The sequence below is a fragment of the Mercenaria mercenaria genome, chromosome 2 (genome assembly GCF_021730395.1).
Source record: "Mercenaria mercenaria strain notata chromosome 2, MADL_Memer_1, whole genome shotgun sequence".
NCBI lineage: Eukaryota > Metazoa > Mollusca > Bivalvia > Venerida > Veneridae > Mercenaria > Mercenaria mercenaria.
This window is the reverse complement of record NC_069362.1, coordinates 56,639,783-56,666,776: the sequence shown is the minus strand read 5'-3', so window position 1 is coordinate 56,666,776 and position 26,994 is coordinate 56,639,783. Positions and strand designations below refer to the sequence as shown.

Genomic DNA, 26,994 nt, shown 5'->3' with positions numbered 1-26,994 from the left:
AAACGTATGTTTTCCACCACTTACAAAGCAGATGAAGTAAAATGCAACAAGAGCCATGTTAGACATGGCTAATCCCCCCGCTGGGCATATTATAATTGAAGGCTAAAAGTTCCTGACAAGTTAGTGTCTGAAAGTATTAATTTTGGGGAAAGGCTTAGTTGTTGGTCCCCATCAGGGGTTTTAAAAATGTGGAAGAAAGAATAAGCAGTGGTGAGGTGGGTTTAATGCTAAATTTTATTAATTTTATGAACAGTATACTATGATGTTTTTCTTATGGCTACTGTAAAAAGAACGATGGAAAGAACAGGGAACAAGAGTGCCCGAATGTCACAATATACGCCCGTCACAGCAAATTTTTTACTCTAGCAGCTGTATTTGCAAATGGAATTTTAATTTGTGGTTGTTTTGTAATCATTGTAAGTCTTTTGTTTTTCAAAGTCCACAAAAAATCCTTACCCGGTAGAGATACTTAAAATACACCTAAAATTGGAAAATAACATCTAGTTGTACCACAGAAAAGTGGTCTTGTTTTTTCCCTACAGTCAATTATAAAAAAAGTTACAATATAAGTTATTTATAGTAAAAACTAAGGGAAGTTTAAACTTAAAAAAAAAAAAAAAATTGGAAGTCCACACAAAAATCTTTACCAGGTAGTGACCTTGACCTTAGACCTAGGGACCTGGTTCTTGTGCACAACACTCCACTCGTGGTGGTGAACATTTGTGCCCAAGATATATCAAAATCCCTCCCTGCATGAAGAGATATGCTCCTGACAAATTTTTTTAAAAAAAAATGTAAAGGGGAATAACTCAAAAATAGGCAAAGGTTTGAGTTATTATTCTTGCACACTGCACTTCCTCCCAATGTTTTCTATCAGTGTATGAAGTTTGAAGAAAATCCCTCCAGTACTTTTGGAGTTATGCTCCGGACAAAATATTTAAGAAAATAAAATAAAGGGGAATAACTCAAAAAATAGGCAAGGCAAGGTTTATGTTCTTGCACACTGATTTCCTCCAATGTGTTCTATCAGTGTATGAAGTTTGAAGAAAATCCCTCCAGTACTTTTGGAGTTATGCTCCGGACAAAGATCGTTGCGGACAGACGGACGGACGGACTGACGCACACACTGACGGAGAGCATTTCTAATATCCCCTTTGCCTTTGGCTGGGGGATAAACAAAATAAGGGCCATTATTCTGAGCAGTTGCCCAGACCATGTATAATACAACAAATCAAGGGCAATTACTCCATTGAAAATCAGTGAACCAAAACATGCCAACAATACCATCAATGAGACTTAATACTGATCACTCCTTTAAGGTTTGGTGGAAATCTGCCTGATTACAATTTACAACAGAAGTGGCCAAAACATCATAAAATTCGAATAATCAAGGACAATAACTCTGCTGAAAATCAACAAACTGGAAAATGCAGACTATATGCATAATAATACTTTGCACTGATCACTCCTGTAAAGTTTAGTGATAATCAGCCTGATAATAAAAAAAGAAGTGGTGAAAACATCATAAAATTTGATGAATCTAGGGCCATAACTCTGCTGAAAATCACCAAACCAAAAAATGCTGATGATATGTACAACTAGGCCTGGCAATGATCACTCTAATGAAGTTTGGTGTAAATCCAGCCTATGGTGTTGGAGGAGTTGCGTGGATAAATTTTGTGGCAGACCAATGGAAAGGCTGACAACACTAAATCAATATGTCTCCCCTACTGCATGTGGGAGACATAATTAGCACAAACTTTGTGGGATCTTAAATGAATAGATAATAGGTTATATTGACAAAGCCTGAATTATCAAGGACTTCCCAGGCTACTTTTATCTCTATACTTTGCTATGACTTCTGATATAAAATGCACATGTATTGTATGTTGTATGCAGTACACATTGAAGTCTAGTATAATGTACAGTTCCAACTACCTTGATAGCTAGCTGTTTAGAGGCTGATATCCTTGATCTCTGGTGTCGTTCTGGGGCTGGTAGAGCCAATATCTGCTCTGTGTGCTGCCGGAGAGAAACAACAATATACCTCATCTATATCACACATCCCTTAAGTGGTACCCCATCAACTCACAAAATCAAACTGTTTACATTTTTACCATTTAAAAAAAAAACTTAATATCAAAGGTTGTTTTCATTGAAGGTGTTTTCATTGTACATTTTTTCATTGTCTCGTTTTAAGAGATGATGAATATTTTTTAGGGATGGCAACGAGTACCGCTTTTAGTAGTCGAGACTGTTTTAAGAGGACCGACTTTGGGAAGCAGCGAAAAAGGTCACATTTTGACAGGGAGTCTCTTAAAACAGTTCACTTAACAGGATGACGTTTGGGTTTTATATATTTTTCCAACTAAAGTACATGAATATCGGATATTATATATTGGCCTCTTTTAAAGGGAGGAGTGGAAAATGATTAAATACTATTTCTTTAATTGCATATTGATAAAATATAAATTTCAAATAATTTCATCATTCGTATGATGTTGAGAAACAAATTTAAGCTCATGATCTGGCAAGAAAATAAAGGGGAGCAGTAAAATATAAAAGTTCCATTTGAACTATTTCAGTCACAAATGAGGTTTTTGATATTTATATTTTTGTGTACTAATTGTTCATTGACATTTATTCGATTCTTTAATCTGTTTTTTACTTCGTCGTTTCCTGTTAAATACCGCCATATTTTTGTTTCACAGGAATAAAGTTAATTTATGCACCGACTCCCAAATTTTTCAGCGACTTTATACGCTGGTTTTCCCAATCGAGCAATTCAAGTGCCCTTACACGCTGTTCTAATGTCAAAACAGTTCTTTTTTATGCTTTTCATAGCCATTTTTTGTAAAAAATAAGTTCTCGTCTCAAACAACTTCACGCGAGATAAAGAACCCGGGAACTCTATCGTGTAAAACTTGCGAGGGAGCGTCTCAAAGTCGCTTGAAAACGGTCTAAATACCGATTCGGGAGCCTGATTTCACAGTCGCTTGTCGCGTAAGGCAGGGGGTTGCTTAATTCAGACTCTTTTAATAGTAAATTGCGTCCGGAGCATAAAATAGGGTCGCATATGACAGGGAGTCGCTAAAATCAGGGGGTCGTTAAGGCAGTCTCGACTGTACTCAAGTACTCAGCAAATTTTTCAATCGAGTACCCGGTTACTCGTTAAATGTGGTTTCTGTAACTGGAATAGGCGAGAATCTAGAAATTAGACTGATTTGCTTTTCAGACTTTGATACAGGTGTGGTCTGATTTTCTAATTTTTTATGATATAAGCGTTTACAGTGATCAGGATTTTGCAAACACCTGTTAGGGGTCATTATTGACCATTGTGCATCAATTCACACCTTCCTGTTTGTATAATCTGGGTAACTGATCGAAAACGTGACAGGTAGACACTTCGGTGTCGTTTAAACAGCCGCATTAAAACTGACATCTTTATAGTCTTTTTTCTTTATTTTTTAAAAAAAGTTTTCAGTATTCGGTTACTAAATTTCATAATCAATACTCGGAACACCCAGCGAGTACTCAGTTAACCGGTGAACTGCTGCCACCCCTTATATTTTTGTTTTAAGAACTAGACGAAATAGCTGTATTTCATGCAATATTCCTTTCTTTTTTTTTTTTTTTGGTAAAATTCAACTGATTTACAAACAAATGTATGCCCTGGTATACGTCTGATAAACAGTTTGCTTCATAACAAGAGGGTCATGATGACCCTGAATCGCTCACCTGAATAATATGAGCCACATGTTTAAAATGGCAAACTGATGCTAAAATATTAGAAAGTAGGTCAGTAGGTCACATTCATGGTCATTGAGAGTCAGTTTTAAAACTGGTGTACAAAACCGTACAAGTCATGTAAATTTCAAGGATGTATCTTAAAAAAACAAGAAAATAGGTCAGTAGGTCAATGTGACAGTCAAATGACCCCTAATTGCTTGGGTTTATCAGGTAATTATAAGTAAACAGTCTAGGAAACATGACTGATAATTTTTGAAGTAACTTATATAATAAGTGACCCCCAGGGTGGGGCCTCTTTTTGCCCCAGGGGCATAATTTGAACAATCTTGTTAGAGATCCACTAGGCAATGCTTCATATCAAATATCAAAGGCCTAGACCTTGAACTTTCAGACAAGAAGATTTTTATTTTTTCCCCCTATATAAGTCTATGTTAAACTTGAGATCCCTGGAGCAGGGCCTCTTCACCCCAGGATTATAATTTGAGCAATTTTGGTAGAGGACCACAAGGCAAAGCTACATACCAAATATCAAAGGTCTAGGTCTTGTGGTTTTAGACAAGAAGATTTTAAAAGATTTTTCCTATATAAGTCTATGTAAAACTTCTGACCCCCAGGGCAGGGGCTCTTTTCACCTAAGGGGCACAATTTGAACAATCTTCATAGAGGACCATCAGATGATATTAAAGAGGACCATCAGATGATATTAGATATCAAGGCTCTACACCTTGCGGTTTTGGACAAGAAGATTTATAAAGTTTTTCCTTTCGGTTGCCATGGCAACCAGAGTTCTGCATGGAATTCAATTCTTTGAGCAATTTTGAAAGGGGGGCACCCAAGGATCATTCCTGTGAAGTTTGGTGTAATTCTGCCCAAAGTTTTTCAAGAAGAAGATTTTTTTAGAAAATGTTGATGGACGCACGACACACGACAGATGACCCACGACAGACATTGAGCGGTCACAAAAGCTCACCATGGAGAGCTAAAAATAATAGTTAATATAATAGCACTATAGTAATAAGTAAAAGCACTATCTACATGAAAGATAAATGTCAGTAAAAACATAAGTTAGCACTGCTATTATAAATCTGTTATCAATTTTACGATGCTCTGAATGTAAAAACAAGAGGTGTCATCTACTCGCCACAGGCAACCATCTTAAGATGTTTGATGATTGTAGGCTCAAGTGTTCTATAGTTAGTTAGTTACTGAGCAAAAACCATCTGGATGAGGTGAACAAATGTTGCTAATTTTATGAAATTCATTCCAGCAGATTAGAAGATACATGTATAAAGTGGACACAAACTAAAGCTATTTGATCTTTGACCTGCAAGAGTTACAGTGACTTGGACACAGTAACTGAGTCATACACCAAGCATATGGTCCTGATCAGGAGAACAACTGATGCCAGTGATATGAAAAGTGGTTTAAACAATATGGAGAGACATGAAGTTAAGCTATTTGACCTTTGACCTACAAATATGATTTTGACCCTGCGCACAGTGACCTGGATTTTGCACTCTACAAGTCTTGTTTAGGAGGTAAATACCTGATGCTAGTTTTATGAAATTTTCTAAGCAGTTTAGAAGATAATGAGAGGACACAAATTTAAGCTATTTGGCCTTTAACCTGCTAGTGTGATCTTGAATTTGAACCTAGTATCTGAGTTTGTGCTCTGCATGTCATCTTGATGACATACGTCATCTTGACGAGGTAAATAGTTAACAAATCTAAGACTTCAATATAGCCCTCATATACTTATCATGGGGTGTAAAAATCAAACTTGAAAGTTTCGACAATATGTGCATGTCCACTTCATGTTGACAATATATACTATATCTCATTTGAATTGGATAAAAACAGTTGAAAAGCTACAGATATAATTCTGGTATTGTTAAGTTAAAAAAGGAGCATAGCTCACAAAATAAGAACTGACATGAACGTTCTGACAATAAGTGCATGTCCACTTTATGTTGATGAGATAAATCAAGTTTCATTTGAACTGTACGTATGGAAACTTTAGGAGGAGTTGAGTAAGCACAGTACAGATTTAGCTCTAATATGACTAACATACTCTGAAACAATTTTCTAGTTGCATTTGCAGTAATTAAAGTAGGTTAACTTGCTACAAGTACAGAACTAACCCACAAACCATAAAAATACATTTGTCTAAAAATATGTCTGACTTGTCAGTAAACTTATATATAATTATTTTATATCAACTTACATATCTTTCCTTGTACTTTTTCTTCACATTGTCTATAAGCATCTGGCATTTACGAGAAAAGTTGAGACATTTATCTACCTCAGTTGTTACAACCTGAATGTCGTCACTCTCAATTATGCCTGCAACTATAAATGTAATATTTACAGTGAAAGTTGAGATATTTATCTACCTCAGTTGTTACAACCTGAATGTCATCACTCTCAATTATGCCTGCAACATATTTACAGTGAAAGTTGAGATATTTATCTACCTCAGTTGTTACAACCTGAATGTCATCACTTTCAATTATGCCTGCAACAAGAACATTTATAAATGTAATATTTACAGTGAAAGTTGAGATATTTATCTACCTCAGTTGTTACAACCTGAATGTCATCACTCTCAATTATGCCTGCAACAAGAACAATATAAATGTACTATTTACAGTGAAAGTTGAGATATTTATCTACCTCAGTCGTTACAACCTGAATGTCATCACTCTCATTTATGCCTGCAACAAGAAGATTATTATTATTATTATACCAGATTTATATAGCGCCCTTTTCATGATCAATTTCACATTCAAAGGCGCTTTACATAGTTCATACAGGGGCGCATAATTCATCCTCTACTAGTACAGACAGAGAGCGATCTGACCAGAGGGACAGAGTGAGACAAAGCCCCCACAGAGAGATCTGAGCAAAACTTACAGTCCTTGTTTTCACATCATATTATGAACAACTATTTTTAGTTTTAACTGAATCCATTTAGTAAAAACAGAGAAAGAATGAAAATGTTTTAAAACTTTAACCTAAAATTTTAAGCAAATAGGGTGAATAATTTGTGAAATATTGAGGTGAGATTTATGGTCCTTGTGTAATATGATGTGGGTGATGATGCGGAATAGATATTTTAAGTACGGAGCAAATCCATCAAGTAATAACAGAGATAAAGTGAAAGTGCATCAAAACTTTAACCGAAGTGTGGAAGTTGACTAGGAAGCAGATGCTGGGGGTAGTTGGACAGATCTCTATATACTTCATATAGTCAAGCTAAAAACCTAACATTTACAACTGAAGTAGAGATATTTATCTACCTCTGTTGTTACAATCAGATACAGACCAAAAGCAATAGCCCTGCATTTTATGTAAATAATAACATGAAATATAATGTTACCCATGCCATCAGTGCAAATGTAAACTAGATGCTTTTGTAGATGTCTCCCCCAAAGCATAGTAGTAATGCATGAAGACAATAGGGGACAGGGGCCAAAGTCAAAGAGACACTGATGGTTGGCATAGTGACTGAAATGCAATAGGGATCTCTTTTTTTTCATGTCCAATCATCCCATGAAGTTTCAATGTTCTGGGTCAAGTGGTTCTCAAGTTATGGATTGTAAACAGTTTTCCATGTTCTGACCCCAGTGACTTTGAAAGAATTGGCCCTAAGATCAATAAGGATCATCTACTATAGGCATGTCCAATCATCCTGTGAAGTTTCAATATTCTTGGTCAAGTGGGTCTCAAATTATGAATCAGAAATGGTTTTCTATGTTCTGGTCCCTTAGAAATGGTTTTCCATGTTCTGGGCCCTGTGACCTTGACCTTTGATCGAGTAATCCCAAAACTAATAGGGGTTATCTACTCTTCATGTCCAATCATTCTATGAAGTTTCAGAATTCTGGTTCAAGTGGTTCTCAAGGATCGGAAACAGTTTTCCATGTTCAGGCCCCAGTGAAATTGACCTTCGATCAAGTGACCCAAAAATCAATAGGAGTCATCTACTGTGTACGTGAAATCATCCTATGAAGTTTCAATATTCTGGGTCAAGTGGTCTCAAGTTATTTATCAGAAACAGTTTTCCAGGCTCTGGACCATGTGACCTTGACCTTTGATCAAGTGACCCAAAATTTTTAAAAGGTCATCTACTCTGTATGAGCAATCATCCTATGAAAATTCAAGGTAAAGTAGTTTTCAAGTTACTGATCGAAAACGGTTTACCATGTTCAGGCCCCTGTGACCTTGACTTTTGATTGAGTGATCCCAAAATCAATAGGGGTCATCTACCTGGCATGTCTAATCATCCTTTGAAGTTTCAAAGTTCATCTAAGGTTCTAAGTGAAAAGGTTCTCAAGTTATTGATCGGAACTGAAGTGTTATGTATGTATATACATACAGACGGATGGATTGATAGGGCAAAATCAAAATGTCTCCACCAGAGCATATTGGCATATGTCTCCCCAAGTGGGGGGGGGGAGACATAAATAAGGTTTAAATTTTTTTTATTCCCTACTTGGTACATCAACAAGTTAATAACAAAATTGTACATGCACAACACTATTTTCATGCCTCATTGAGAATGAATGTTGTTTTGTAAACATAGTTGAGATATATCATACTAGATGCCCACGGGCAACATGTCGAGCCCACCAGCTGTCAAAAGGACTGGGGATTGCACATGACACTCCCTGGACCCTGTCTCATTGAGGCAAACATTTATGCCAAATAAAAAGGAGACTGCAAAAAGTTACAATATAAGTTATTTAAAGTAACAACTAAGAGACGTAAATCTTACAACAAAAAAATCTAAGTCCACACAAAAATCTTCACCAGTAGAGATAGGTCAAAATTAACCTGAAAATTGGATGTAACATGCATGTTGTACTACAGAAAAGTGGTATTGATTCTTCCTTACGACCAGAAATAAAAAAGTTAAGAATTTAAGCTATTTATAGTAACAACAAAGGGAAGTAATTCTAGAATCTTGCGCATGACACTCCGTCTCATGATGATGAACAATTGTGCCAAGTTACATCAAAGTCCCTCTATGCATCAAAAAAGAAATGCTCCAGACAAAGTCATACTTGTATCTGACTTCTGACCTCTAAGTGTGACCTTGACCTTAGACCTAGGGATCTGGTTCTTGCGCAGGACACTTGATCTCATTATGGTGAACGATTGTGCCAAGTTACATCAAAATCCCTCCATGCATGAAGAAGAAATGCTCCAGACAAAGTCATTTTAGAATTTGACCTTTGACCTGTAAGTGTGACCTTGACCTTTGAGGTAGGAACCTGGGGTTTGCGTAGGACACTCCGTCTCACTGAGGTTAACATTCATGCCAAATATAAACCAGATTGCTCCATGCATGTCAAAGTTATGGTTCAGACAAACAAATCTGGACGGACGCACGCATGCACATACACCGAACAGCCATTTGGACAACTATGTCTTTGCATCCACTAGCGGGCTCGACAAAAACTTAACATAACATCAGGCTTGTGAAACTGTGTCACAGACATGTAGAAAAACCTATGAATGATCCTGATGGAAAGATTGCATGAATAATGCTGAAACAAAGCAGTTATTACACGTGTCTGGAAACTAATCCTCTCTATATACTGATTCCAAACCAGTAGTGACTGTGATTTTTATATTCAAAATAATTCATTACATTAAACATGTCTATATTCATAAAAAAATATGCAGGATAAATAATGAAACAAGTACCTGTTTCTCTGATCCAATGAAATCTGCCACCGCTAGAATGTGCCAAGTTTCTAAGGGACTCAGCTGTACGTGTGATATTTGCATATCTTCCTGGTATTGCTCCATTAGAATCATAGTCATCAACATTGAAGAGAATTGTATGTAGTTTGATGTTCTTGCCACCACAGCTTTCCTCGATAAAACCTTGACATACATTAATGTCCTGGTCTGGTACACCACTTGTGAACAAATATATTCCTTCTGCAGCTGTAACATATATAGCATTATATGTATTTATCTGCTTTTATAGGAAGTTATACATTAATACACACAATGTCACAATATATGCCCGTCACAGCAAATTACTTTTGCCTTTTGAAATACTAACTGAGCAGACTAGTTATCAATTTTCTCAATTTGGACAAATTCAAGGGCCATAATTCCAGAGCAACAATGACTATCTAACTGATCATTGCACTTGGTCAAAATAAAATTCCCATAAATATTCTGCACTTCTTAAGTTGGAGAGCAGACACTCAAATTATGCATTTTTTAAGTTAATCAAGGACCATAACTCCCAGGCTTTTAGGGCAATCTTGCTTGTGGTCGCACCTAACCAAGATATTGCACCCATAAAAATTGAGATCCAGTTTGGTGAACTTTGGACAAGAACTGCAGAGAGCAGACAATCAACTTTCACAATTTCAGTAATTCAAGGACCATAACTACAGAGACAAGGAGGATCCATCTGGTTATCAAACTTGGCAGAGATATACCTATAAACATTTGGCCAAGTTTGGTGAAAATTGGATAAGATCTACTCAAGTTACAGTGCAGACACTAAATTTTCACAATTTTGAGTAATTCAAGAGCCATTACTCCAGAGCCTCTGTAACAATCCAGTTGGTTATCAAACTTGGCCGAGATATTATGCTCATAAACATTATGACCAAGTTTGATGAACATCAGATAAGAAGTGCTCAAGTTAAGGATAATTTAAGTAGATGCCATCTACATGCCACAGGTGATCACATGACCTGTCCTGTTTCAAAGGCGGCCTTTTTCAAAATATTTATAAAGCTGAGCTTGATAAATGTTATCATCTATATAACCATGCTTTCATAATTCATTTTGAATCCTAATATTTATAACATATCTTACTTATTTTGTGACTTCTCTCTTCCTCATTTTCAACACACTTTCTGAATGCAGACAAAAAGTTTCTGCTACCCCCACACTGTAGATCCAACACCCACCTGAAAATATATGATATATCTAAATCAGTAAATTATGAAATAGTAGCACTTGCTGGACTTCTGCTTCATGGAAATTACAGCAAGGAAAAGAGACAGACTACAAATACACTGAAATAAAGACATGCTCAAATTTGTATATCCCACATACAACTTATCTTTGGTGGATGCAATGGTATAAAACCAGTAGATGATTCATAACAAAATAGCCCAAGATCACTCACCTGAAACAGTTAACAGTTTTGGGAAAGAGTCACCTAAGACACATTTCTGCCAAAGCACTGTGAAAATGGCAAGAATAATCAGAGGCAGTCTTGTTCGTTTAAATGATTTCAGAAGATGGTCACCAAAGAAACATTTGTGTGAAATCATTTTGAAATTAGACTTGAAGTGGTTTAGGAGATGTTGTTTGCAGATTTTGATATTTTATTTTAGCTTTGTCATTACCATGTTTTTAATGAATTAGAAAAACTTGAAAAAAAACCTTGGTAAAGTGTCACCCAAGATACATTTGTGTGAAATTATTTCAAAATAAGGCTAGCAGTTTTTGAGAAGATTTTTTTAAAGTTCCAACTATACACATATCTGGAAAAGTGACCACAATCCCTGGTGACCCCATTTTTTGTTGAACTATAAGATTCTATACAACTTTGGGAGAGGGTCACACAAAGAATATTTTTGAAATGGCCCAGCAGAGTCTGATAAGAACATTCTTAAAGTTTAAGTGTAGGATAATGAAACTTTAAGAATGTTCATATAATGCCTCCTGGCTGACATGTATTCTTACAAAATGGGCAGACCATGAAACTTTCAGAAGAGGGTCACTCAAGGAACATTCTGTGAAATGATTTCAAAATCAGGCATAGTTCTTGGGAAAAAGATTTTTAAAGTTTTTCCTTTTGGATTCCATGGCAACCAGAAATCTGCAAGGAATGGAATTAACTAAAACTTTTTTGGAGGACTATCCAAGGAACATTCAGGTCAAGTTTTATCAATTTCCACAAAATGGTTTCAGAGGAGATGTTGTTAGAATAAAAGTGTGGACAAACAATGGACAAACAACAGATGGTCAGTGATCACAATAGCTCATCTCCCAGTACTAAAGCATGTCTGCTTAGCTCTATTGGGAGAGTGCAGATCTATGGATGTTCTCCTTGATAATCTGATTAAAGTAATTGTGTCTGAAATCATTTGTCCTCAACCTCCGATTCAAGTGGGGAAGTTGGCAGTTACATGTTATTTATTTATTTGGGTTTTACGGCGCACCAACACAGTATAGGTTATATGGCGCCAAACAGGACTACAAATTTTGGTTCCACATTTCATTTACATCGAAATAAAAACACGAGGTATGGAATGGCAGTTACATGTGGAGAGCAGGATGGTACTGGTGCACAATCCAGAAACACTGGTTAGTTTAACTGCCCTCTGTTACGTAACAGAAATACAATAAAACCCAAAACAAACAATCAAATCATGCTTAGGTGAGCTAAAAATGCACATATCCAGGTGTGAAGTGAGCTAGTTACCTCCAAGCATCTTGAAGATTTTCCTTGGTTGGTTTGCACATTGTTGGCTTCCATGAAACAGCAATACTGCCAAATCTATAATAGATTTTTTCTTATATTACCGTAATAATTCTATTTATAGCCCATGCTCTAATAAACGCCCAGTCCCGACTTTTTGTTAAAAAAACGGCCAATTTTTAGAAAAAAATCAAAAATACGATGTTATCTAATAAGCGCCCATCCTATGAATCTTAGAAAATAATCCTACCTTTATCAGTTAAACAGCGAGTTTTCTTATTTCCCTTCTGATGTAAGATCGTACATCACTTTTCTTGTCTTTAATTCCAAATATTTTATATGAACACGATACTTTTCAGGTTCTAATATGCATGTCGGTATAGTTCCGAAAGGATGATTATTTTTATGAACATAACCTTTTATGGCTGCTTTAACTGAAACTAACACACATGCCGCCATATCATATATACATGTAATGTGTATTGACCTAGTGACATGTGCTAAAGCAAAGGCGCGCGCTTTTCGTAATTACGTCACGTCATATTCTGGCATTTCGAGACAGGGGTTCCGCAAGGGAAATTTAATCAATACTGGATTCAAGGCGCTTTTGATCTAAAACAATAGGGTGTTGTTTAAATTTGCTTGAAATTGACAGAATCACGAACAAAAATACTTGATGTTATATTCATGACAGAATAAATTAAATTTAATCATGTATTTTGTGAGTTTAGCTTGGCCGGTTATAGTACCGATCTAGTACAGCCGTTATCGATTTTGGTATGACTATCACATCATTACTTTCTTATAGTCACCTATATGTTTGAAAATAAATATTGCATCAAGATTTTGAATGTTTGCTGGTGATTTGTCTCTAATATTCGCCCATCCCTAACTTTTGAGCCGACCATGTTTCTAATAAACGCCCGGGCTATAAATAGAATTATTACGGTATTAATGTACTTTGAATAGTTATATCACAAAAACACTAAACAACATAAGTAAATGTTTAAAAGAATAGAAATAAATTTAAATAATCAAAGCCAATTCAGGGGGGAAATGTAATGAGAATTTTCAACAAGAGCACTGCCTGCAGGTGGTTATACTTGACATAAAGCAACATGCAAGTAAATAGTAATGGTTCTTGACATTCTTACTAACCTTTTAATAATGAAAATATGTATAAAGAAAAGTGGACCTGAACATAAACTAGCTTGCCAAACTGTCACAATATTAGCTCTTCATCGCAAATTACTTTTGACTTCTGAAATACTTATTGGGCAGACTAGTTGTCAATGTTCCTAATTTCAACTAATTCAAGGGCTAAATTCCAAAGCAAACTTGGAAATGATAATATGCCAATAAACATTCAGACTAAGTTTAGTCAGATAAGATAAATTTACTTGATAAGAACTGCTTTTGTTAATAAGCACACATTGTCAATGTTTGCAATTTTATGAAATTCAAGGACCATAACTCAAGGGTGGCTGGGACTATCTGGCTGGTTTCAAGACTTGTGTGAGATGTTATGCTCATGTATATTGTGACCATGTTTAGTGAGCATTTGTAGAGAGCATTTATAGACAGCAGACACTTCAATGTAATTCAAGAGCCATAACTCGAGAGCCACTAGAACAATCTGGATATTTATCTATAGTGGCCGACATATTTAGCCAGTTAACACTATGACCAAGCCTATGAATTTTCACTAAATTCTAGCCAGTAGCTGCTGAAAAATACTAGGTGGAGGCACAATAGTTTACTAATGTTGAATAGTCAAAGGGCAAAAACTCGATGAATTCCATCCAGTATTTGCTGAAAAATACTGTGGAGAAGTAATAATCCTACAGTATACCAATGTTAAATAATCAAAGGGCAATAACTCACTGAAAAATCATTTTACTGGAACATGAGGACAATTTGCTCATTTCCTCTTGAAATTTGATGACTCCAGCTAATGGTTGCTGTGGAATACTCTGGACAAAAAATGGTACAATAGCATACTCTGCTGTATACTAAAAGGGCAATGACTCATTGAAAAATCATCCAATCAGAACACAAAGGTAATGTGTATCTCCTTTTACTAGTAAAGCTTCCTATGAAGTTTTGAACAATTCCAGACAGAGGTTGCTGAGGAATACTATAGACTAGAAATGGTACTACAGTATACTATCTTAAATGATCAAAGGGCAATAACTCAGTAAAATTTCAAAAGATAGAACACAAAGACATCCTGCGCATCTTCTGTTGATAGTGAAGCTTCCTATGAAGTTTTGCCAAATTAAAACCCGTAGTTGCTGAGAAATACTCTGGACAAGAATTTTGGGACAGACGGATGAGGTGGTGACTATACGCTTCCACTTTGGGAAGCATAAAAAGCTACACTTCCATTTTACACATGGAAATTATTTGTGATAATACTATGGCAAACAGAATACAATGAAACTTTTATCAGCAGAGTATTAATGTAAACTTCACATAACAAAATTATATTACAAGAACTCTTCATGTTACTGTCAAAGAAGCAATTTCTATCAATAAAACAGAGGTCATTGCTTCTAAAATCAAACATCAACTAAATAAAATATCAGTACAAAAATGATGCTAGTACTTGAGCTACTTAAATGTTGTATGTCAAAATTATATAAGTGTAATATACATATACATGTAAATGTCATATTAAATGAAAGTGAAGACTTACGCAATGATATTGAAGTACTCCTTGTTTGCGAGTTGTTGTTCCATGAGAAGTCTCAGTGAATGTTGTATATGTACAAGATAGTTTACATTGGACACTGACAGATCCAGCATAATAACAACACTGTAATAAATAGAGCAATATGAAAATCATTAGCTATCATTTCGCCATAACTCTGGCAATGCAGAGTAAAATATAAAACCAAGGCCACTCAAGGGCACATATTTACATGCATAATAATATCTCTACAAGGATTCATGACTCAAGGTGAACTATTTTTTATCCTACATGCAACACAAATATTTAAACACTTTATTTGTATTTTTCACTATGTCAGGAGCCATAACTCTGTACTGGTTGTTTAAGATCCCAGTTAAAACACCAGGTGCACAACTTCACATGCTATAGAACAATCCTAATGTTTTATGACTCTAAGCCAAAAGCTTCTTGAGATACATGCAATACAAACCTGAATACCCTTTCTGTATATTTTTAAATTAATCAAGGGCCGTAAATCTGGACTGACCAACAGGAATTTCAAAGAAAACCCCAGCTGTACGACTTCACATACTGAATAATACTGTGAAATCATTATTATTCATGGGGGATTAATTTTCGCGGATTTCTTGGTTCAGCTCAACCATGAAATTAAGTCCCAACGAACAAATTATGCCGACTTTTCTTATTGAATATTTCACAGTTTCATTAAGTTTTACAAATTAAGGGTTGTATAATTTTATATAACGCGGTTGTAAATTAGCACAATATCACTCGCTAATCTCCCACGGCATAGATTGCAAATTCGGTAACCATGGTAGTGCTGTTTGACACGTGCAGGTTTCACATGTTAGAACAAAATGTCATACTAGAGATATTCCTGTGAAAATTATGATTTCTTATTTCAAAAATTGAATTTATGTCCCCACAAAACAGCCGTTTTGACTAAAACCACAACATTTCGTGCCGACGAAATTAAGTGATTTCATAGTATTCCAATTATGTATCATGACCCTAGGTCAAATACATTAGAAGACACATGGGACACAAACTTTTATGCCCTTTATGCATATTTTTTACTAAGTCAAGTTAACTGGCTGAATGAAATCTCTAACAAAACACCAGTTGCACAACTTAACATGCTGAATAATATTCATGTAATGTTTCATAATCCTAGGTCAAATCATTTTTCAGATAACATGCAACACAAAATGTTAGGCCCTTTTATGCATATTTTTGACTAAGTCAAGGGCTATAACTCTGGTCTGGTCATGTAAGATCCCAATTAAAATACCAGGTGCACAACTGTACATGTTAAATTCTGTGAGGTTTGTTGACTCTGGGTCAAATACTTTGGAAATATGTACAACACAAATTCGGATTGAAGGACAGGTGGACAAGGACAACTAAGTGCCCACATCCCCCCAAAAAAATCTGAGGGGAACAAAATACAATACCAGACATTTTTTTATTATTGTTCATAGCTTTGGTCTAAAGCAGAATACAATATCTATATATTTCAAGAAAAACTATACAATCATATACAACAGAATGAAAAGTTCAACTCACTTTTTCTCAACAACTGTACCAAATATCCTCCTGCTTCCACTAGCTAACCAGTCTATACGACTTTCATACACACTAACTGTAGCTGCTAGATGTTTCTGGTACTCAAACAGCTGTGTCATATCTACATGTACATTCTTCACTGTACCATCATGCCACTTGAACTGAACCATTGCTTTCTACATAATACACACATACTGTATTTAAACGTCATATGCTATAATGTCTACACTGATTTTACAGTGTCTAGAGAGATGCACCATGTAGTTATTAATAATAACAGCAAGTCTAATTGATTCTATTATTTTATATTCACAATGACAACTATATGATATTACTCAGAGAGGGACCACACATTAGTTCAGGCAGGTTTTCAGGCAATGACCAGTATTTGTGTAGAAGCACCTATGTTTAACATGAGCTATCTGGATGACTTGCTACAGTTAAAGATCAGTTTAGGTAGAAAACTGCATACTGCACCTTTCTAAACTGACCAATCTTTACACATCAACAAAGCATGAAATCACTGACAGTTTTTCGACATAGTTAAACAATAGAGAGTTCATACAGGAGATGGAACTGGGTTCTGTCCAGTTTCTTTCCATTAACATTCTACACAATACAAAACCTGTATTTTTGCTGTGCACTCAAATCATTATAACTTTCTTGTAATAATGTATTTTTTTGAAAAAGAAACTAACCTCATGTACTTGCGACTGGACTGCCTTTTTTATGACAGGGATAAACTCTTCCTTGTATGAGTAAGCATTTGGTGCCAACACCTGATACAAGTCCAGCTGCTTGGCTGAAATAAAAGGACAAGTTCATGTAGATATTTGATGATTTCACAATATCAGGATTGAAAGCCTGTGTGGAACAGGACTCTGACTCATCAAATTAGACTGCTATCAACACTGAATGACAGGTGCTCCCTGGAAATGCTTGATACTATAAAATCCAAAAAGGGGCACATATTTCTTAGAAATTATATTTGATTGTACCATACATAGTTTGACTGACAGGTATTCACTGGTAAATAAACTTAACAAACAGTGAATCTGTACCTTTTAGTCCATGCTGTCCGATCCAGTCTACAGATGATTTAGGTTGGAATTTTGGCATTTCTATTTTCAGTGGTTTATCATGACCTGGTGGTCGGGGTAAAAATCTGGACTGTGGTAACTTCTGTACTTCTGTAGTAATCTAAAATTTAACAAATACAATAAGTTATCGCACTCTTAAAGTTCTTGATAGAACTGGAACTAAATATCTAAACAAGAATGTTATAACAGGGCCATAATTCCAACAAAATGCACGAGAGGATTATGGTTTTTGACAAACTTCACACAACTTATGATGATAAACAAGTGTTTTGCTGAATTTTATTTATGACATCTGTTATCATTTGTACAACATAAGAATGTAATTACAACCATCCTGCAGTTAAGAAAGCATTCCTTATATTTCAGTAATATCACAGCCAGCTGCATAATTTCCAATTACCTTTCTTACAGCTCTTGCATTTCATTTCTTCATATATCTTTTTCTTGTATGTTGCTAGGTTTAACAGATACTAATGTATTTAAAGGCTCATAATGCCTTTGCTTGAAATTATGTGTAACACCTATTTGGACAGCTGTTTCATCTGCTATTTTAAAAAAGATTTAAAATTGTATGGGTCTTTAAGTGGTGATTTCCCATTATTCATACATGTGCAGGTACCTAAGTGGAAACCTAACCCACATGACAGAATTCTACATCAAAGCAGGGTCTGAAGCCAACTGCAGTGGAGAGTGTTAGTGATTTTACTTAAAATCACTGCATTTAAGTACTCCGCCACTAATGCCGAAACCATCCTTGTTCTGACACTACATAACTGATTAGTATATATCCCTGTCTCATTTTAGACCTTACCTCATTCATGATGCTAATTAGAGCACTTCCCATCATTCCCTGTCTCATCTCCTTGATTTTATTGATGACATCCTGAGCTTTTTGTATCTCCTTCAATAACACACTGATATCTGTACCAGTGTAAATCTGTTCCTGTAAAACAAGGTGTAAATAACATGAGCAAAGTGTTTACCATAAGCAGAATGTGTATATGATGTGAGTAGAGTCTTCACTGTAAGCAGAACGTGTACGTATTGTGAGAAAGGTCTTTACTGTAAGTGGAATGTGTATGCAATGTGAGCCAAATCCTTACTGTAAGCAGAACGGAGTGTATGTAATGTCAGTTAAGTTTTACTGTAAGCAGAACAGAGTGTATGTAATGTCAGTTAAGTTTTACTGTAAGCAGAACGGAGTGTATGTAATGTCAGTTAAGTTTTACTGTAAGCAGAACAGAGTGTATGTAATGTCAGTTAAGTTTTACTGTAAGCAGAACAGTGTATGTAATGTCAGTTAAGTTTTACTGTAAGCAGAATATTATGTAATAAGAGCTAAGTCCTTACTGAAAGTTGAATGTGAATGTAACCTTAATGTAAACAGAACACATGGTATGTCATATGAGCCAAAACCTATCTGCAAGCAGAACACATAACATAAGACAAGTCACTACTGTAAGTGGAATTGTATGTAATATGAGCCCAGTCCTTACTTTTAGCAGCACACTGTGTATGTAATATAAGCCAAATTCTTACTGTATTCAGAACATGTATATAATGAGAGCCAAGTCTTTACTGTATGCAGAACAAGTATGTAATGACAGCCAAGTCCTTACTGTATGCAGAACATGTATGTAATGACAGCCAAGTCCTTAGTCGAAGTCCCTGTTCTAAAATTATTACTGAACTGCCATCAGTACAGACTTTTCATATTCTTGATCTTACTTTCTTTTAAGCAGCAATTCACCATTTTAGGCTATTAAAAGCTTTCAATAAGCCTCTAACTTCTGTCGATGTATTTTTATGAGCACAGTCATTATCTGTTACGCAGTAAATAAACCACATATGGCAACTGGTTATAGTATGCATCCATAAATTTAATTGGTCGATTTCAGTGATGTTATACATATTAATTAGGCAGATGTAAAAATAAATTCTTGGAATACCCAATAAATTGACATTGACCAATTTGAACATGGTTTTTAAAAAAAGTCTCGGCTTTATAGGTACAGGCATTGATGAAGAAGTGAACAAAAACTGTAACCTTTGAAATTTGGGAAAACAAAACATACTTTGCCATTGGGATTGAACTTTGGATTGAAAATAGCCTAAAAAGAACACTGTAAGAAATAACAAACAGGCCCTATACCAGTCCATGTTTTCAGACTTAAAATGCTAGTATTTCACTTTTCTTATTCACTGCTAAAGATGCACACAGTGTTAAGTGGTTCTTTCTATAGCTACAGATAGCTCCACAAACATGCAGCAGTACTGAATTGTTCCTAATTAAGCTCAAGTCTTAATTTCAGACTAGAAACATTGATGAATACAGCCGGTTATTTAGGTATGTATTTACCTCACAACTAGCAGTGTAACAATGATATCTTCCCTGGGAAGCTTCTGCTATGTTCCTCAATGTCAACTGGAAAAAAAAAACATAACACAATCACAGAAAGTCTATAATGAAGAACGTTTTTTACCCACTAATCTAATCTTGAAAATAATGATAAGCTAATCAAATTTCTTAAAATGTTTTCTACATCAGAAATTTAAGTCTTGAAGTTCTAGTTGTAATTTCTTTAATGACCTTTTGGCTTTAAAGGTGATTAATCACAATTTAGCAATATTTTATGACATCTTTCACTTTTTGTACATTCAGTTAGCATTTTATTTAAAGACATATCCTGCAGTATGTTGTAGAGCAGTGAATTTTCTAAAACTGCATAAATCTTCTAATGTATAAACTAGAAATGTGTCCATAGGACACAGATGCCCCCACTACATAACAAAGGACACAAATTTTTTCCTAGGTCAGGGGCCATAACTCCTACAATACTGAATGAATCCGGACGCGAAACCCCAGGTGCACAACTGCACATGCTGACCAACATTCATGTAAACTTTGGTGACTCTAGGTCAAATACTTTTGGAGCTACGCGCGACACAACATTAAAATGACCAATTTTTAACTAAGTCTGGGGCCATAACTCCTACAAAACTGAATGAATCTGGACGCAAAACCCCAGGTGCACAACTACACATGCTGACCAACATTCCTGTAAAGTTTTGTGACTCTACATCAAATACTTTTGGAGCTAGGCGCGACACAACATTCTCGGAAGGACGGACGGACGGAGGACGGATGGAAGGACGGACGTTCCTACATATGGATACTTATGTGGCTACTCTTTTGTTCTCTCTATTGTTCTTTTAGCCATGTAAGAGAAAAATAGCCACATAAAAGCCTTACGGAATGAATGACATCAAAGAAAAAGTACAGTTACCTATTGTTCCTATAGCCACCTAAGTATGCAAATGTGAGCTTGGACGGACAAGGGCAAATCTGTATGCCCCCCCCCCTACAAAGTTGGGGCATAAAAATGGAAACTACTAAATTTCATAACTTTAATTTTTCACATCTGTGAAGGCCTTAACCAAATTTTACATTTTTACAACAAACTTACATTTGTAAGTTGGTTGCTGCAATCATATGCCACACAATGTATTGGTATAGAACGTCCTACACCCATCTGGTATAGATAGTCACAAAGAATGTCTGATGCTTGATCAGGGCTGAAAATATAATATATCTATGAATAACATACATTTCATCTGTCGTCATGATCAAATGAGAATTTTGTAAAATCATAAAAACAAATAAGACTAAAACAACAAGATGAAACAATCACAAAACAAACTGAACTATTTCTACAGCTTTAAAGACACCTCATTTATATATATAACTGAATGAGGAAATAAATGCCCTTTGTAAAAGCAACTTTTTAAACAAGAATAGTGAAACATACAGCAAAAAAGAAATTACATCTTGAAAATCTTTCTTCTAGCATATCAACATGCCTGTATTTCTAATGTCAATAACAATTATAGATGGAATCACAGGAGACAAAACTGTTTTCTCAATTACTTGATATATCTGATAAAAGAACATAATCTGAAATGACCCATTTATCAGCTCAACCCTCAATCACAAACTCATCAACAATTATATTCTGGGATATACTGTAGCTGAAACCACCAACTATTTTCTTGGGCATTATTTGATATATATATATATTAACCTAAAACAAGAGCGCTGCCTGTATGTGCTTGTCTTGAAGCCAGTATGATTAACAAGAGTTTTGATTCTTGTCCTTTTTACTCAACTGCTGCTGATGAACAAGTGTACAATGTTTCAAAGCCACTTCTCTTACAGTAGTCAAGAAAATAATGTGGGCCTAACCATAAACAATATAAACAAGAGCTGTCTCCACAGGATGACACATGCCCCGATGGCACTTTGAATGAATATATAGTTATGGCCGATGTTAGAGTTTAGGACCTTTGACCTACGGAACTGGGTCTTGCGCGTAACATGTCGTCTTACTGTGGTACACATTATTGCCAAGTTATTTGAAAATCCATCCATCGATGACAAAGATATGGACCGGACATGCCCATCAATGCACTATCCTTTAATGTCTAAGTGTGACCTTGACCTTTGAGCTACGGACCTGGGTCTTGCGCGCGACACGTCGTCTTACTGTGGTACACATTTATGCCAAGTTATTTGAAAATCCATCCATCGATGACAAAGATATGGACCGGACACGAAAATTGCGGACAGACTGACAGACCGACAGACGGTTCAAAAACTATATGCCTCCCTTCGGAGGCATAAAAACATAAAAAATACAATTTTTTTCGAACAAAAAGAGCAACTTTTTGGATAAAATGCATGCAAAGTTATGGTTCTTGACCTATTTTGTTCAACTTATGATGATAAACAAGTGTACCAAAACTGAAAGCTTCTGTTCTTATAGTATTCAAAGAATGTGGACCAAAACGGAACAATTAACATAGGTAGTAAAACAAGGGCAAAAATTCTCACAAAATCCAACATGTTACGGTTACTGACCAATTTCCTCGTCTAATGATGATATAAGTGTACAAAATTCCAAAGCTTAGCTAAAGCAGTTTTCAAGGGAAGCAGACATAAAAAATCTTACACAACACTGACGATCAAATGATGTTAAAGAAATGCAACAAGCAAAAAAGAAACTTACACACTGCCAAGAACCAGCACTATTGAATCAATATCCTTCAGCTTATATATATGCTTCATTGCTTTCAGTAAATTACACCCTCCACTTTGCTTTAGTCTCATGACCCACTCCTTTGCTTCTTCAATTCTGTAATAAAGTTGTAAACAATTTAGCAACAATACAGCAACCCAACTGTCTAGCAGAAAAAAAGCTTACATTTCAGTGTGTGTCCTGTAATACATGTATACCCCTATTGTGGGCTATCCCATTTTCATTCCCATTATCACTAAGGCCATGACATACTAACATCCCAAAAAATAGGGGTAATCTACTTTATAACCAAATCATAATATCAAGTTTGAAGATACTGTGTCAAGACGTTTTCAAGTTATTGAGTGGAAATCCTTTTCAAAGTTCAGGTCCCTGTGACCTTGACCTTTGACTCTAAAAACAATAGGAGTCATCAAGTTTGTAGGTTCTGTGTCAAGTGCTTCTCAAGTTATAGCGCATATATAATTTTAATTTTTCAGGTCCCTGTGACCTTGACCTTGGACCTATTGATCCCAAAAACAACAGGGTTCATCCACGTAAATAATTTGAACAATTCTGTTAGAGGGTCACACAAGGACCATTTGTGTGAAATTATTTTAAAATCGGGCTAGCAGTTTCAGAAGAAAATGTTTAAGTTTTCACTATATACATATTGGGAAAAGCAAGGACTGACCTTGGCCGCCATGTTTTTCAATGAACCGAAAAAAATCAAACAATCTTGGTAGAGGGTCACACAAGGACAATTTCTGTGAAATTATTTTAAAATCAGGTCAGCAGTTTCATACAAGAAGATTTTTAAAGTTTCTACTATATACATATAGGGAAAAGTGACCATGCCCTTTGGCAGCCACGTTTTTTGACAAATCAAATTTTTTTTAACAATCTTGGTAGAGAGTCACACAAGAACATTTGAGTGAAATTATTTCAAAATGGAGCCATTCGTTTCATACAAGAAGATTTTTAAAGTGTCCACTATATACATATAGGGAAAAGTGACAACATCCCCTGGTGGCCATGTTTTATGATGAATCATGATAATTTAAACAATCTTGGAAGAGGATTCACATAAGGACCATTTGTATGAAATTTTTTCAAAATTGGACCAGCCATTTAGGAGGAGGTTGTTTAAAAAAAAAATTGCATTTTTAGCCCTGGTGGCCCCTGTGTGCAACCAAACAAAACCTATTGAAAAAATTTGAAAGAGGACTACCCAATGAACATCCAGGCCAAGTTTCATCAACTTCCACCAAAGAGGAGATTTTTCGTAAAGGGAAGTGTGGACGGACAGACCGCGGACAATCACAACAGCTCACCCTGAGCACTTTGTGCTTAGGTGAGCTAAAAAGTTATATGCTGACAAATAAACTTTAATTCCAGCAGAAAGATTATGACTGTGCGGAAAATGATTTTGACATCTATGTCACTTTGTACTACTTACATTCTAATATTAACATCTCTCACAACTGGCCATAGTGGATCAACGTCTGTTCCAAATGACATCAGATATATACCCCTCTTTTCTGGAAATTGTTCATCTACAAGATGCTGTTCAAAACATAAACATAACTGATCAATGGAATAGACAACACAATCACTTACAAGCCATGTTATGGCTGTTAAGTATTCCTATTTCACTGTTGTAGAAACAATCTCACTGAACAAATGTCAGTCATAATATACTGTTGTAAAATACAATCTCATGGAACAAACCTCAGTCATAATATACTGTTGTAAAAAACGTAGATCATAATATAATGTTGTAAAATACAATTTCATGGAACGAACGACAGTCATAATATAATGTTGTAAAATACAATCTCATGGAACGAACGTCATTCATAATATACTGTTGTAAAATACAATCTCATGGAACGAACATCATTCATAATATACTGTTGTAAAATACAATCTCATGGAACGAACGTCAGTCATAATATACTGTTGTAAAATACAATCTCATGGAACGAACGTCAGTCATAATATACTGTTGTAAAATACAATCTCATGGAACGAACGTCAGTAATAATATACTGTTGTAAAATACAATCTCATGGAACAAAGTCTCAGTCATAATATAATGTTGTAAAATACAATCTCATGGAACAAACGTCAGTCATAATATAATGTTGTAAAATAGAATCTCATGGAACAAACGTCAGTCATAATATAATGTTGTAAAATAGAATCTCATGGAACAAATGTCAGTCATAATATACTGTTGTAAAATACAATCTCATGGAACGAACGTCAGTCATAATATACTGTTGTAAAATACAATCTCATGGAACAAACGTCAGTCATAATATAATGTTGTAAAATACAATCTCATGGAACAAACGTCAGTCATAATATAATGTTGTAAAATACAATCTCATGGAACAAACGTCAGTCATAATATACTGTTGTAAAATACAATCTCATGGAACAAACGTCAGTCATAACATAATGTTGCAAAATACAATCTCATAGAACAAACATTAGTCATAATATAATGCTGTAAAATACAATCTCATGGAACAAACATTAGTCATACTATATTGTTGTTATATTCAATGTCACTGAACAATTATCTGTCAAAAATATCTGTCAGAAATACGCAACCATAGTGCAGCATAACTGCAAGTGATGTTTCTTCTAGATGAGTTATTGATCTAATGTGTGCACTATTATACATCTCCTTTGTTATAAGTATGACTAAATGCCTGCTTTGAACCTTGCTCCATGCATGTATTGTTAATCTTCAAGAAACTGCTGTAGGATATAAAGTGTTATCAGAGATAAAAGAACCATGTTATGACCTACTTACAATGAGAGACTCCTGAAATGCGGTGAGCCTACCAAATCCTGTATTAGCATCGGAAGTGTCAACACACAGTACACATCTCTCACCCTTCACATTACCAAATACCTGAATAACATGTATAACATTTATAGAATTATTCTCACCTGACTTTCTACTTCCAGGAAAGTTTGTTATCAAGAAAGAAGTTTTCATACAAGTTTGTAGCTTATTTCTAAATCACAAGACATACCTCTGTATGTATTATATAGTTAAATACATATCTTGAAATAAATACTATTTAAACCAAGTGTGTATAGCTATAAAGCTGAATCTTCAAAAATATAATGTCTGAGGGTTGTCTTACTAGTCAAGTTATACACTGTAAGACATGACTACTTTTAACAGGAGGGTCATGATGGCCCTATAGCACTAACCAGAGTTTCACTCTGCACGTCAACTTGATGTGGTGATCATTTGTGCCAAGTTTCTTTAAACTCCTTCTAGCAATTCAAGAGCTACAAAGTAGACATGAAACCTAATCATATGACTTTTGACCCCTAAGTGTGACCTTGGCCTTGAAGTGAGCCATCCAGAATATGCACTCTGCATGTTGTCTCAATGTAGTGAACATGTGTGTCAAGTTTCTTCGAAATCCTTCAAGGGATTCTGGTATGATCTTTGAACCCTAAGTGTGACCTTGACCTTGAAGCAAGCCACCCAAAAAATGATTGTGCTCTGCATGTCATCTTGATGTGGTGAACATTTGTGTCAAGTTTCTTTAAAATCCTTCAAGCTGTTCAAGAGTTACAGATCGAACATGAAACATTGTCATATAGCCTTTGACCCCTAAGTGTGACCTTGAAGCGAGCCATCCAGAACATGCGCTCAACATGTTGCCTCGATGTGGTGAACATTTGTGTCACGTTTCTTCAAAATCCATGAAAGGGTTCAGGAGTTACAGAGGGGACATGAAATTGCTAACAGACGGACTGATGGACACCGGCATTATAATAACATAATATGTTCCTTTGGGCATATAATAAAAAAGGATGTCTTTGACTTTGTCCTATGAACCACTAGTGGCGTATACCGGTTCTTGATATCAACTGAATACCGGTTATGTATGTTCTATCGATATATCATATCAAAGGTTGTCTTATCTGTCAATATATCAAATAGAAAGAACAAAAAAATATGTATTTGTAACCAATTCCGGCAGTCATTTTAGTGTATTTAGGCAAGCTGTAATCAAGTGCTGGTATCACATGACAGCAACTGTGTTTTTAACTTGTTTCTGTACACAAGATCATGTATGTTTTGACTACTAACTTCAATGGCACCTGCTGACAAGCGTGATGTGTCATAAGTAATTTAAGCATGCAATTTAAGGAAATCCATTTTTCATTGGTTATTTATTTTTATTCATGCACTGACAGGTATTTACTCACAAGTTTCCAGTCAATTTAGAACAACACGTTGGCATTTCCATTACAAGAGCATGTATAACTTAATTTACGTAGAAAAAATACCATTCA

At 35.4% G+C, this 26,994-nt stretch overlaps 1 protein-coding gene across 5 annotated transcripts in view; it reads right to left on the bottom strand.

Annotated features, from left to right (window-relative positions):
- The window catches only part of LOC123564000 (von Willebrand factor A domain-containing protein 3A-like), a 74,598-nt gene that overhangs the window by 32,087 nt on the left and 15,517 nt on the right, over positions 1 to 26,994 (bottom strand). For 2 of the 5 annotated variants that reach the window (XM_045357239.2, XM_045357240.2), the window contains exons 7-21: positions 25,484 to 25,585; positions 24,116 to 24,222; positions 22,648 to 22,773; positions 21,049 to 21,157; positions 19,941 to 20,006; positions 18,393 to 18,524; positions 17,543 to 17,681; positions 17,180 to 17,283; positions 16,482 to 16,657; positions 14,919 to 15,038; positions 12,224 to 12,298; positions 10,603 to 10,697; positions 9,463 to 9,708; positions 5,975 to 6,093; positions 1,939 to 2,022 (exon numbers count right to left, since the gene is read on the bottom strand). In XM_045357239.2, the coding sequence (XP_045213174.2) occupies positions 1,939 to 2,022; positions 5,975 to 6,093; positions 9,463 to 9,708; positions 10,603 to 10,697; positions 12,224 to 12,298; positions 14,919 to 15,038; positions 16,482 to 16,657; positions 17,180 to 17,283; positions 17,543 to 17,681; positions 18,393 to 18,524; positions 19,941 to 20,006; positions 21,049 to 21,157; positions 22,648 to 22,773; positions 24,116 to 24,222; positions 25,484 to 25,585 (1,800 nt within the window). Of the gene's footprint in view, positions 1 to 1,938; positions 2,023 to 5,974; positions 6,094 to 6,339; positions 6,366 to 9,462; positions 9,709 to 10,602; positions 10,698 to 12,223; positions 12,299 to 14,918; positions 15,039 to 16,481; positions 16,658 to 17,179; positions 17,284 to 17,542; positions 17,682 to 18,392; positions 18,525 to 19,940; positions 20,007 to 21,048; positions 21,158 to 22,647; positions 22,774 to 24,115; positions 24,223 to 25,483; positions 25,586 to 26,994 lie in introns of all 5 variants that reach the window. The other 3 variants (XM_053536654.1, XM_053536655.1, XM_045357241.2) reach the window with 3 other exon arrangements.